The following is a 14,313-nucleotide window of genomic DNA, read 5'->3' on the forward strand; positions in this document are numbered from 1 at the left end:
TGTCTTCCTTCTATATCTTTACCTGTGCTTCAATCTAACTTCTTCCCCCACAACGACAAGCAGGTCAATTAATCTCACCTCTCAAAACCACCATCACCTGAAATAAAAACAAAATCTCCCCTTGGCCCCTTTTCCAGTTTTAGCTACTTCCCATTTCCTCATCAAATTTCTTGAAACCACATATTTTATAATAAATATAAAAGATATACATTTTCTATGTTTATGTAATAGAAACAGATGGCTACAGTTTGAGGAGTAGAGATTGAGAAGAATATACATGTAACATTATGTGTATATAGGTACATATATTTTTGTTTATTTCCTAAACCACTGCCATCTGTTTCTAACCAAACTTCTAGACTGAAAATAACCACACTGTTACCTATGATCTTATAATTGCTAAATTCAAAGTTTCATTGCTAAATTGTCTTCCTAATTGACCCAGGAGCATTTAAAACTTTATTTCCCCCCACAGCACTTACCACCTCTTTGCATTTTATACATTTATTTGATTAGAACATTTCTCCCTTCTGTAGAATGTGTTTATGAGGGTAGATACCCTGCGTTTTCGATTCAGAGTCTAGAATAGTGCCTGGCATAATAAGTAACCAATGAATTTGTTGAATAAATAGTACCCACCTCCTGGCCAAAATAGTTTGGACCAGAGGTAGGAACCACATCCAAACTGAGTCAACTTTGTTTAAACCTAAGAGTTTAAACTCGGGGACAAGAGTCAAGACATTCTAAGTGGATATAAACTGACCTTAAGGGTGAAAAGAAAAGAAAGCAGATATGATAGAGAAGTTGAGACAAAGAACATCCTTTGTCTCATCATCCAGATAGAATTCAAGCCTCGTTTCCATTTATCCCAATTATCAAAACAAATTCTATCCCTGGTCTCTGTGAAATATCCCAAAATCCATATAGTAAGTTATTTTTAAACATAAACTAATTTAGTCTCTTATTCTGTTGCTTACTACCAAGAGATTCCTTACTATAATAGTGGTCTCTGGTTGACCAGGATGCTCAAAATAAACATCTAGAACCAATGTTCAAAATTACAAAAACAAAAAGGAAAGAAATGAAAGTAACAAGTTAGAGTTCCCATTCTAATTCCCTGAATGAACAATAGGTGTAAATATATGGGCAATGGTTAGCCTACTTTAATGATACGGAATCATTCTGTTTATGATTTACAAACCCTTTATGACATTACACTTAGGTACTACTTCTGGGAAAAGAGCTATTTACACATCTTCCTGAAGTAAGATTTCACACATTCATTTTAGATGTAACAACTTTTTTTAAAAAATTAAGTTTAGAACTAATTTTATCTCATGCTAATATTCCTCAGGCAATAGACAAGTACACCATAGACAAGTACAGGGAATATCTGAAGAACCAGAGCTACCAGAGCACACAGCAAATTAACGCTGGAAGGCAAATGAAATGCATTCTAAACCGGCATTTAGAAATAACAACGCTCTATCTTGGAGAATAGAATTTAATAATTACCTACATTACATTTCATGGGTACTTACCAAACAAACGCCGATGGAATAGAAATTTGCCAGCTATTAGTCCTATGAGAATGGCAAGTAGCCATAGAAGCACCTTCAGAAGCCTCCAGCCAACTCCTCGAGGATATTTATTTGTTACAAACGAAAAACAGTTTCCAACAACAATAACATTGGCTTCTGTTTGGCTGTGAGAAACTGGGTCCTCCGCAAATATTAAGAAGTTAAAGAAGATCACCAAGTAAGCCACGATCATGCGAGACCAGGGGTGCTGGAAATAATAACGGAAGTCTTTACCCATCCTTCAAAACTCCACTTCCACGGTTCACCTGCAGAGAAAAGATACACGGCGTTAGAGCAAAAAACAAGTAGTCCCTCTCTTTCTGTTACCCGTTCAGATTCACAACAACTCAGCAAAGAGGGATTTGGAAAAGATCAATTCCTAGTTATGGTACCAAGACAAGTCTGAGACTGAGAACAGTAAGTACTGTCCCTTCCCTGTTACCTCATCGTACTTCTGATCAAATGAGGACTTAGGGAAGTAAAAGAGTAGGGAGAGAGAAAGGGATATGAGAGGGCAGACTGTGGTCTGAAATTGGAATGATGACTCTTCCTATTTTAGATAATCATTTTTATGTTTTAATCATAAAACAGATCATTTAAAAATTAAAGAAACACAGAGGTAAACTGATCACCAACTAACGAAAAATAAATATCCTCTTCTACCCAAATCCTTCTCCTTGGAGTTAAGATCCCTTAATAATTTTGTGCCTATACTTTCAGATCTTCTTTTTTTTTTTAACATTGAAAAATGTGTGCACATGTACAGACTTTTATAAAAATGTTCAGTCTTCTTTGTCAAATAATTTCAGCACAGAATAAGTTTCATGAAATAGCTAAGTCTATGGCAGAGTAGTTGCAGGCAGGAGAACTTGGGGAACTCTGCTTGTGTGAACTGAGAAGGAAGGCAAAGATTTCGCAGAGGAAGACAAACTCAAATTGGAGTTTGGAGGATCTATAGAATTTTTTTCCCAGCGAAGAATGCACATATGCTTAACCTAGGTGCATGCAAGGGCCTAGAGGCACTGCAAAATATGTAACATGCCTAAAGAGCAAGGCCCTAACACAGATGTGTACTTCAAGTACAGAAGCTTTCTTAAAATGCTGATACTCAGGCCCCACCCCTAAATCTTGCTCAGCTCCTCTGTTTTTCCTCTTTGGGGGCCAGTCTGCCCATAGGAACAAAAGCCTTTCTAGGTCCTCCAGGGCTGGGTATGGGTGACTAATTTATCTAATTCTGGGGTTCAGTCTTGGTGAGCCCATATGGTGCTCACACTAAGCTGTAACTCTTTTCTTATTCAGCAATAAAGCTGATTAAATTTAGGATAATAATAAAATTCTCATTTTACACGTAGCTAAAGATACAAAGATCAAGTCACAAGCCTGAATTAACTTGAAGTTAACGGAAAATCTGAGAATAGGCTCCAAGGCTGCCTCCCAAGTTCCAGTCCAACATTCTGGGCGGATGAATATCAATTAAGACCACAAACTAAGCTAATGAAGACTTGGCTTAATTATTTAGAAAAGTTATGGAAACACACAAAAAGACTGGCAGTAAAATTTAGCAACACAGACAGTCATTGTGCCTTCTATTCATAAAACTTTTAACCAATTTCCTTCTTCATAAATACTCTGAAATATCTGTTCTTAGGGGCTGGAGTTCAGATCACTAAGGGATGGCATTTTTTTTTTTTTCACATGAGATTCATCACCCAGTTATAGACCTACATTGTTCTCACACCAAAGAATGTAGATAAAAGTAGTTAAGAACAAAGACAAACATCATGCATTTTCACAGTATTCAATACGCAAGAATGCCAGAAGGGGCCAGCTGTCAACTCAATTTCATGCAAAATCTTTGGAAGTGTCCAAAGACCACTTTTAGAAGAGAATACACAGAAACACCTCAAGGCCAATGAGTCCTGAAGCAGAAATAGTTGCTATATGCCCATCAGAACTGTACAGGGCTGTCAGCTAAGAAGTTAGTTTCTCTGAAACTTCTACCAGTGAGGAATTCTGGTGTGGTTCCCCCATCAACTCCCTTCACCACCCACACACAAGCAAGGCAGCCGCATGTAGACAACTAAATACATATAACTCTGACTCATTTTTAAATAAGTGTTTTGTGGAAAGTAGGCATATATTTATTTTATTGTTGTTATTTTTAACTTCAGAATCTTGCTTTGTGGGCTCTGTAATTTCCACATGTCCAAACTGAGTTATAACATTCAAAAAAATTTGGAGGTAGCTGTTCCTCTCCAATATTTATATTGTTTCAAGAGAGAACTGTAGTACTGAACAACAACCCTGCCTTAGTACAGGTCCCAACTCCCACAGCCATGCTATGCATGCTACTACCACTCCCTTATGAGTGATAAGAAAACAAAGAAGGGACTTCCCTGGTGCTCCAGTGGTTGGGAGTCCACCAGCCAACGCAGGGGACGTGGGTTAGATCCTCGTTTGGGAAGATTCCACAGTTAAGCCCATGAGCCACAACTACTGAAGCCTGTGTGCCTAGAGCCTGCGCTCTGCAACAAGAGAAGCCACCGCAACTAGAAGCCTGCACTCTGCAATGAAGAGCAGCCCGCTTACCACAACTGGAGAAAGGCTGTGCACAGCAACAAAGATCCAGTGTGGCCACTAATAGATTCATATTATAATAATAATAACAGAAAACAACGGAACAGAGCAGGTGCTGCCTATTTAATTAACAGATCCATGAGCAGAAGAGCCAGGACTTGAATCAAAAGCCATTCCTGGCCCTTGATCTCTCTAATACACCCCAACAAATCTGGAAATGTTTCAAAAAATATTTCCAATCATGTTTACAGCTTAGTCTTCATTTCCTCTAACAGATTCAGTGACTTAGACACTAGCCGAGTGAATAGGATAATCTGGTCTTATTCTTTTATGGTAAACATGTTTACATATTCTTATCTCATACTCCAAAGTGGAATCAATGTCTCCTAGTGGGCCCCAAATTTCAAAACTTACATAACCTGAACAACAGCGCTCATCTCTGCTTCCTGACTCCCTACGTGAGGAGGCTGACAAAAGTTTGCCTAGTGATACCAGCCTGTTGTCCAGACCACCAAAACTGCTTTCCCCTCTGTACTTCCCATAAAGCATTCTGATGATCAGTACAAACGTTCGGTGACTGTACTGTTAACCCAGGATTGAGGCTGTTCAAACTGACTATGCTACAGGGTATACGCAGTCTAAAAACATTTTAACTTTTTAAAATTCAATTCTGCTTCCATATTGAGCTTTTATCTTAAGTAAAAGTGCTTTTATCTTAGCACTTAGCAGATCATAGTAAAATTATCTGTTTATGTATTTGTCTCCCTCTCTAGATCACAAAGTCCCCAGGGAAAGGGCTGTTTACTTTCAGGGCATAGCACAGTGCTGGCCTCATAGTAGGCAACCAAAAAACTGGATAAACTGAGTGGAACTACAAACGAGAAGCCCCTTTGTATAAATGAGATGAGAAGAAGGCAGAGCAACCTGCCATTCCTTCCACTAAGGAAAGGGAAGAGCAGCTGAATCCAAAGACTTCAAGGATGATGGGCCAGTAACAAGCACTGATACACCCTCAACCCCATCCCTACAGCTACCATCCCATTTCAGCACCAGGTTCTGCACTGTTCTCATTATTACTAAGGCTAACATTTATTAAAGACCTACCACTTTGCAGACACTATGCTAAAGGGCTTTATAAACATCTCATTCAAATTTCATAGCAACCTAATGAAGAGATACTCTATCGGAAGCAATGTTTAAACTGAGTTTAGTAGATTGAATCAAAGAACAGAACAAGCCTACGCCAGAACCAGGATTCAAATTCAAGCCAAGTGCCTTCAACATTCTATACTACATCTTCACCACACAAAGCCATAGATTCCAAAATCTTGCCTTTTTTCATGTTGTTTAGAAAGTTCCTAATAATAAAGCCAATTGACATAAAAGATTCATACTACTTCTAAGATAAATGAATCTACTATTACTATTCAAACTGACTTGATACCATGATTGGAAAGAACTGGGATCATGTGACTGACCAGGACTGCTCTAATTTTTTTCCTTCTCCTTTGAGCATCAGTATAAGTAGTTGAGTTGATCTGATTGTCCTTTTGCAATGCATCACTGACATTCATTCTGATTTTCCAACTCTACTTATACAGAACACTGCACCTCTAAGAACTGGACTAATTCACACTATTCAATTTCCTCTCATAATAATAAAATCATGAGCTAGATGCCACCATCAGTATCTTGGAAGCCGCTGCTTTCACCAACAGCAGTGACAGGCTGAAACTTTATACTTTGCCTGATAATCCACAGGCCTTCAGTCATGGTTTATACACTAGAGGGACTGGTATTTAGCGTAGATATCAGAAATGTAATGCGTTTTACTACAAGCCAGTATTTTACCTGGTGAAGTAAAGCAAAAGTGTTAGTTGCTCAGCTGTGTACGACTCTTTGGATCCCATGAACTGTAACCCTCTAGGCTCCTCTGTCTATGGAATTCTCCAGGCAGGAATCCTGGAGTGGGTAGCCATTTCCTTCTCCAGGGGATCTTCTCAACCCAGGAATTGAACCTGGGTCACCTGCACTGCAGGCAGATTCTTTACCATCTGAGCCACCAGGGAAGCCCCATTTCACCTGGTACTCACAGCTAAGAATGGAAAAATGGAAAGTAGGTAATTACATGTGAGTTGGGAGGAGAAGCTCAGGAAAGGACGTCTGGGACAGACATAGAGACGTATCAGTAGTTCTGTGTGGCTGGAACACAGAGCACTTGGGGGTACCCTCGGATAGTTAAGGATAATCTGGGGCTATTTTAAGGAAGATTACACAAAAGTAATGTTCTTTATTTTACTGATTGGAGACTATAGAATCAAAGTTTTCAAAGCAGAAGAGCAGTACAGTTGCTTGCAGCAGGGTTTTGAAAGATTTCTCTGCCTACTTGGAAAAAGACAAACTGCTAAGAGGCATGATGAAAATGGCAACGCTAGCTGGGAGGCAACTCCAACAGTTTACATTAAAGATAAGCAAGTACTGGACCAGGGGAACATCAAAGCCCTGCTAATTGTTTTAATCATTTACTTGATTGGACCAAAGCACCCTGCCTTCCTTACTTACTGGGGTTTTTCCAAATAAGTGAAAATCTCAAGGACTTCAAGAGTACAAATTTCATGTTTCCCTCAGCAGGAACCCTGGCTCAGGTTATGCTTTATGCATAATGACAAGTATGAGCAAGATGGAGTGTATCACTTTCATTTAAAAAAAAAAAAGTACAAGTTCATATGGCAAAGTCCTTGATGAACTAAAAAATTATGCTATACAAAAGACATTATTACTAGCGAAGTGCCCCCAAGGTCCAGCTCTGCTAATGCAGGTCTTAGCATCTAGTGATACCTAACCAGGTAATATGAACATCATTTGCACTGAGCAGCACTGTGCTAGGATTAAAAAAAAGAATTTCTCCAAATGTTTTGAAGCTCCTTGGTATTTATGTCTCAAAATTCACCTGGAACTCTTCTTAACTCTTGTCAAAGGGCTTATTAAAGATGACTGTGCCTGTACCCTGCCAAAAGTGTGAACTTTATTTCAGCACCTTGAATCTAATTTCTTGAAAAATAATTGTTAAAAAGATTTCTTGTACTTTGTTTTTTGTGGTATGCACTTTGTGCTTCAGACAGCTGTGTGTGGGATACTTCTTGGCTGTTTTAGTACAAGACAAAGTTAAAGGTTATTTACTTCAGTTACCTAGCTATAGTATTATATTAATGTATGTAAAGCTCTTTGCAGTTGACAGAACACTGTTTATTGATATAATCGTTTCATTTACTCCCTGAGAAATAATCACTTCAAAAATTGCCTATCAAAAGGGCAGACAGAGCTTTAAATTATTTAATACTATTTCCTTAAAAGATAAACAACAACAGCCTATGTTTATATCACATTTTACCTCTTAATGTTTTTATCAGGTGAAGTCACATCATTAGAAAGACTTTACACAAACAATCAAAAGCATTAGGAAGGCAAAATAAATGGTGATGGGAGAAATATGGTCCATTTCTACCTGACCTGCTGCTGCTGCTGCTAAGTCACTTCAGTGGTGTCCGACTCTGTGCGACCCCACAGACGGCAGCCCACCAGGCTCCCCCGTCCCTGGGATTCTCCAGGCAACCTGACCTGCTACTCACTGCTGCTGCTGCTGCTAAGTTGCTTCAGTCGTGTCCGACTCTGTGCGACCCCATAGACGGCAGCCCACCAGGCTCCCCCGTCCCTGGGATTCTCCAGGCAAGAACACTGGAGTGGGTTGACATTTCCTTCTCCAATGCATGAAAGGGAAAAGTGAAAGTGAAGTCGCTCAGTCGTGTCCGACTCTTAGCAACCCCATGGACTGCAGCTTACCAGGCTCCTCCGTCCATGGGATTTTCCAGGCAAGAGTACTGGAGTGGGGTGCCATTGCCTTCTCCGTGCTACCCACTAGCAAATCCTTAACCACTCTGAGATTCCACTTCTTCACCAGGAGAATCCTAATGAAAATACTTTCCTCACAGGGTAGTAGTGGAGACTAAAGGATATTTCATTTGTAAGTGCCTGGTCAGTTTCAGACATTGCCTTATCTGAGGACCACTATTAAAATGCAAGTGACTCCTGGTCATTCCCATTAAACATGAGCATGGAAATAACATCAACTCTATATTACATTTACTAAGTGGTTTTTATATGCTATTCTCAGTGTCTCGGGATTTTACTATAACAACACAAGGATGAATATCATCCTATTTTACAAATATTGAAAATGAGGCTCAGAAAGCTCAAGCTACTTGTCCAAAATAATATATAGAAAGTGGTGAAGTCCAGATTTGCTAATTCCATACTAATTCCATAACTTCATCATTCACTTGTTCACTATTCACTATTCACATATTCACTGTTGCATATTTGTGCCAAGCACTGGCCTACATGTGAAGGTTACTAACAAACAACACCCCTGTTGCCTTGAACCTTAGGATCTAGATTGAGAGGAAAAGACATTAAACAGAGAAAAATGAAACAGACAGTATTTTAGAAAGTTATAAGTTGATGGAGAAAATGAAAAGTTAACATGGGTGTCAGGGACGTTAAGACGGTCTCACTATAAGGTGACAGTTGCAGACGTGAAAGAAGGAAGTAAAGCAAGCAGACATCTGAGGAAAGAATGATCCAGACAAAGGGAAAGGCCTGAGCTGCACATGATTAGTGCATTTAAGGAAAAGCCAGGAGGCTAGTGTGACGGACAGCATGTGCGTGCAGGGGAGTACAAAGGGACTAGAGATCTGGGAGACAGTATCATGATCAGGCCTCGAGGCCATCCTACCACATGGGCTTCGCTCTGTGCAAATGGGGGACAGAAGAGTGACGCAATCTGACCTGATACTTGGAAATGTACCAGATTCTGGATACATTTAAAAAAGAAGAGATGACAAGATGCACTGATGGACCGGATGTGGACATGACCTGACAAACCCCAGAATGGATTTGCCATTTCCTGAGATGGGAATGCATTTCCTGAGATGAATACCTCTGGAACAGATATAGGCAACATAATAACTAACATTTTAGAGTGCTTTTTATATTTGGGGCTCTTGGCAAGTACTTTTCATGCATTATCTCAATCAGCCCTTAGACCTAACCTTTGGATTTACCAGTGAAGAAACAGAGTTTTTAAAAGGTTATCTGCCCAAGGTCATACAGCTACCAACTGGGGGAAGCAAGCAGAACCACCTCTTTATGACCCCAAAGTCAATACTCTTAATTATTATGTATTTCCTACACTGAAAAGGATAACCTAAAAAGTTCCAATGGGAAGGAAGCAAGGGTAAGAACTAGGTGGTGACTTATACCTATAGGGCACTCAAAAAATCTTTGCTGATGGATGAATAAGTGAAAAAGTAAATGTGTGGATGACAGTTGAGTAACAGACCAGACTTGTGTGAGGGGGAAAAAAAAGCACTGAAGATTCTATACCAGACAGAGCAGACTCTTGATAATGGGATATCCAAGTCTGTAAAAAGAAAAATGGCAGAAGGTGAGAAAACCAAATATATATATATTTGCCTGGACCAGTCCTGAGGTAAAAATAGGTCTTAGTTTACTATTTAAATTGTTGGATGAAAAGGCAAGCATGAGGAAATGACATAGTATTTTACATAATGCAAGTGTTTAATACAGGTTTTAAAAATACAAAGAGCAATAATAACAGAAGTAAAGTTGGAACTTCTCATTTTTTAGTCCAATACAAGAGACCACACAGCCTTTTAAATAAAAAGCAACCTTTTAAGTCAATCAATGAAACCACTATAAGTGGCTTTGCACAGATATCGGGTCTGTACTTGTGGTACCCTAGCTAATTTAGAGGATCACATCCATAAATCACTTCCTAGACTTTCTCTTCACATTGTTCCAATATTTAAATTACTTTTTTTCCTTGTTATTACCCTCCAGTCTTTGGGATAACAAAGCACTGAACCAATGCAAGTTTTTAAAATAGAAAACCTGAAAGCAGAGCAGGTCTGAGGTTCCCTCTAAACATGACATTAGCCAACTTTCCCATCAAAACGGCCTCTTCATGTCCTAAGTTGAAAAATCATCAACAATTAATTCTTTTAAAATATTTAGACTTTCTCTTCAGTGACGTGTTGATAAAGAATTGTCATGATCATATTCCAGACACAACGCCAAAAAAAGTAAGAGTTAATGAATAAAATAAAATTTACTCATATCTGAAATTGCTTTTTAACTGACCGACAATATGAAGAAGCAAATTAAATACAATAAACAAGTACTGGTTTCTGAATATAAGGCTCAGATGAAGGTGGAGTGGAGTGAGAATAAGTATCTGAGTCAAAATGTCAAAATTCATAATAACCTTTAAAGTACGAAGATTGGGGAAGGAAGAATAGAGTTAGAGAGTATAAACATGATAAAAATTCAGTGTTTTACAACAGAAATAGCTCTTACAGGGACTCCACTACGCTTTATACTCAATAAACTGGAAGAACTTTATTCTGAAGACGAAACAAAATTCTGAAATCTTCCTAGAAGTTCTTCTCTGGATTTCAAACAATGTATCATTTATAACTAGAGGGAAAACACATTTATTCAATGTACTTTAACTCAAAAAACACTTTGTTGATCATGAGACTTCTATCTACACATAAATACTAAAACAAGCATGTGATGTTTACTAGCATCTCTCTCATACACACACACTCGGTTATTGTTCCACAGCGGGTAGAACGAATAAGGGAGCCAATGTGGACCCACATGGGTCAAACACACTTGTGGGCCTCCGGCATTTTCAGAAGTAGGAATAGATAAATAGCTTTATTAATCATGATGAAGGTGGTAAACACTCAAAGGTGCTCAAGTTTTGTGCGGTCTGGGGGGTTTTGTTTTTAAGGAGAACAGTCCTGAACTACAACCTGTTAATTTAATTAACGCACAATACTGGAGCTTTCACTCTGTTCGCATCCCAGGAATCACTGAAGCGAGGAAAGTTCGCCGTCCATCCTGGTGACGTCCCTCACCCCCCGGAGCCCGGGAGTTTGAGAGTACCCCCTCCCCAGCCCTCCCCCGAGCCTCCTCCGCCCTTTCTCAGGAGGCAGGTGCGCGCTCCCCTCCCGGCTACTTCACCGACCCCTCGGCGCGCCAGCCCCGGGAAGGAAGGAGAGGAGGCGCGGGGCAGCCGGCCGGGGGCCGCGGCCGGGGCCGCAGTCGCGCGCAGGGACGAGGAGGCGGCGCGGCTGCGGGCGGCCGGGCCGGGAGGGCTTCGCAGCGGCGGGACCGACAGGCGGGGTAGGCGCGCCGGGCGCCCGGGCCGCGTACTCACCGAGGGGGCCGCGCGGACTCTGGGCGTCCGCACTCGGGAGACCCGGTGGAGCGAAGCCCTCTGCCGCGCTCGCGGCCTCTCTGGGAAGCGCGGCGAGACGGGCCAGCGGCGTCGCTGCCGCGGCTGCTGTCACCGAGCTATAAATACTGGCTCGGCCCACACCCGCCGCCGCCTACGCCAGGCGCCCTCCGCAAAGTCCGCCGGCCGCGGGCCGGGCAGCCAGAGCCGGAGCGCGAGGGCGACGGCGCCGCGCCGATGACCGCGCCGGCTCCAGCTGTGCGGCAGCCTCCGCAGCTGGAGGCACGGCCTCCCGCCGCCCCTGCCCCCGCCCTCCCCCTCCCGTTCCCTCCCCTGGCGCCCGCGCCGCGGGCCGAGCGCCTGGGCCGAGCTGCCCGGCCCGGCCCTCCTCTACAGAGAGCGCGGCGGCGAGCGGGGGCCGACTTTGGTACCCAGAGCAGTGCGGGTGGCGGCCGGGGGCAGCCGCGCTCCAGCCTAACCTGTCAGCAGCAGTCCCTTCCCGGGGGAGTCGGAGATTTCTTATAAAACCCACCATCCTGTGGAGAACCAATGAGGTTCCCAGGTGGAACGTCCTCTTAAGAGCTGCAAACTTTCTAAAGCAGTCAGGTCACAGGGCATCCTTTCTGCTTTTGTCTATTGGTGTGGAGGAGTGGGGATGGGGAGAGACAGAGACCACAAGGATGTGACAAAGTCTCAAACTTACTTTCCAGCTTGTCTGGTTTCTCTCTCTTGCTCTCTCTCTCTTACACACACACACACACACACACACACACACAAAGGCTAATATATTCACACATGCATACACATGTTTATAAGCACGCATACATTCATACAAACATAGAAATGAACAGATAAATGTACACATGCATACATATATATTCATATATATACACATATAAATGCATAGGCACATTTACACACACATGTATACAGAAGCACACACAAGCACAATTTTTAACGTTTTTTCAGCCTGAAGCTCAGAAAACTAACATTCTGTGGTGCTTAAATGATTCACTTGCAGCATGCAGGAGGAAGACCCCCTTACCACATTTGACCGGTTCCTTTCTTCTTTCCTACTGTATGTACGTGTGGCCTTTGTTTCTCTCCCTACCCAATAACAATTGCTACCTCAGTTTACAGGTTGCTTATAATGTATTAAAAGATGCTGTCAGGGATACTGATATTCTATGCTAATGGAAGTGATCACTAGTTTGTCTAGTCAAATGGAAAATGGGACAATTTATAGCTACTTCCCAGAGAAGGCAACGGGGACCCACTCCAGTACTCTTGCCTGGAAAATCCCATGGAAGGAGGAGCCTGGTAGGCTACAGTCCATGGGGTCGCTAAGGGTCCCACACGACTGAGCGACTTCACTTTCACTTTTCACTTTCATGCATTGGAGAAGGAAATGGCAACCCACTCCAGTGTTCTTCCCTGGAGAATCCCAGGGACAACAGAACCTGGTGGGCTGCCGTCTATCCGGTCGCACAGGGTCAGACACAACTGAAGCAACTTAGCAGCAGCAGCAGCATAGCTACTTCCAGTAGCAAACTTGGGAGGAGAGTAGCCTCTCTCCTGGACTATCAGCATGATTCAGGAATTGATTGGGCAGCAAGAGGGAGAGCTGAGATGTCAGCAGATTTTGAAATGGGATAGAGAGAGCCATTCCCAAGTCCTGCAGTGTAGCTAGCGTATACAGGGTTCACTGGGCGTCCACTACCATACTTCTCACTGTTTGACATGTGTTCTGCTTCTAAGAATGAACACATAAATCCCCATTGTAGTCAGTTTGTGATCATCTTATTGAACTCTCAGCATAGTGAAGCTTTCACAAGTTTCCCCAGGAATAGCTGTTTCCTATGCTTGCACTTTGTACATTTTACTGTGACATTTTTACATGTGCTGTACTTTTTTATGTCTTTTCCTCCCCCATTAAGCTATAAATGCTTTTGAGGGCAGAGACTAAATCTTACCATTGCATCCTCAATACTGAACATACCGAGTTATGGTAATGGCTCAATAAATAGCAGATTAATTCCACAGTTTAACCATTCGAGTCTACCATCCTTTTATATTTAAAAAAAAAAAAAAAAAACTTGTTAAACCATGTAACTAATTAACATGAGCTCCATATGCTGTATCTGGTGCTTCCCAGGTGGCAAAGAGGTAAAGAATCCTCCTGCCAATGCAGGAGACACAAGAAATACGGGTTCAATCCCTGGGGAAGGAAGATCCCCTGAAGTAGGAAATGACAACCCACTCCAATATTTTCAACCTGGGAAATTCCATGGACAGAGGAGGTTGGTTGGTTACAGTACATGGGGCTGCAAAGAGTCAGACATGACTGAACAACTGAGCACACACACCATATGCTATATATACATATATATATATATGCCACTGTACCAGCAGGAAAGTCCTATATTTTAACTACAGTTGATTTATAATATTATATTAGTTTCAGATGTGCAGCATAGTGATTCAATATTTTTATAGATTATACTCTATTTAAAGTTGTTATAAACTAAGGGCTATATTTCCCTGTGCTATACAATATATATTTTAGCTTATTTATTTTATAAGGTATGAACATACTAGTTTATACCTCTTAATTTCCTACCCAATGTTGCCCTTCCCTCCACCCCTCTCCCCACTGGTAATCACTAGTTTTTTCTCTATATCTTTGAGGCATTGTTACATTCATCCGTTTGCTTTATTTTTTAGATTCCACTCCATGTAGGGGTGACAGCATACAATATTTGTTTTTGTTTGACTTATTTCACTAAGCATAATACCCTTCTAGGTCCACCCACGCTATTGCAAATGGCAGAA

The 14,313-nt window shown here is 41.6% G+C and overlaps 1 protein-coding gene across 14 annotated transcripts in view; it reads right to left on the reverse strand.

Annotated features, from left to right (window-relative positions):
* Positions 1 to 14,313, reverse strand: part of TMEM117 (transmembrane protein 117) — a 675,006-nt gene that overhangs the window by 647,548 nt on the left and 13,145 nt on the right. For 7 of the 14 annotated variants that reach the window (XM_086399828.1, XM_086399825.1, XM_086399819.1 and 4 more), the window contains exons 1-2: positions 11,464 to 11,741; positions 1,542 to 1,846 (exon numbers count right to left, since the gene is read on the reverse strand). In XM_086399828.1, coding sequence (XP_086255954.1) covers positions 1,542 to 1,818 — 277 coding nt within the window. In that variant the 5' untranslated portion in view covers positions 1,819 to 1,846; positions 11,464 to 11,741. Of the gene's footprint in view, positions 1 to 1,541; positions 1,847 to 11,463; positions 11,742 to 14,313 lie in introns of those variants that run through there. The other 7 variants (XM_086399818.1, XM_086399822.1, XM_086399820.1 and 4 more) reach the window with 1 other exon arrangement.

This window comes from Bos grunniens, chromosome 5 (assembly GCF_055505025.1).
Source record: "Bos grunniens cultivar Pamir isolate PY7600 chromosome 5, Bosgru_T2T1.0, whole genome shotgun sequence".
Lineage (NCBI taxonomy): Eukaryota > Metazoa > Chordata > Mammalia > Artiodactyla > Bovidae > Bos > Bos grunniens.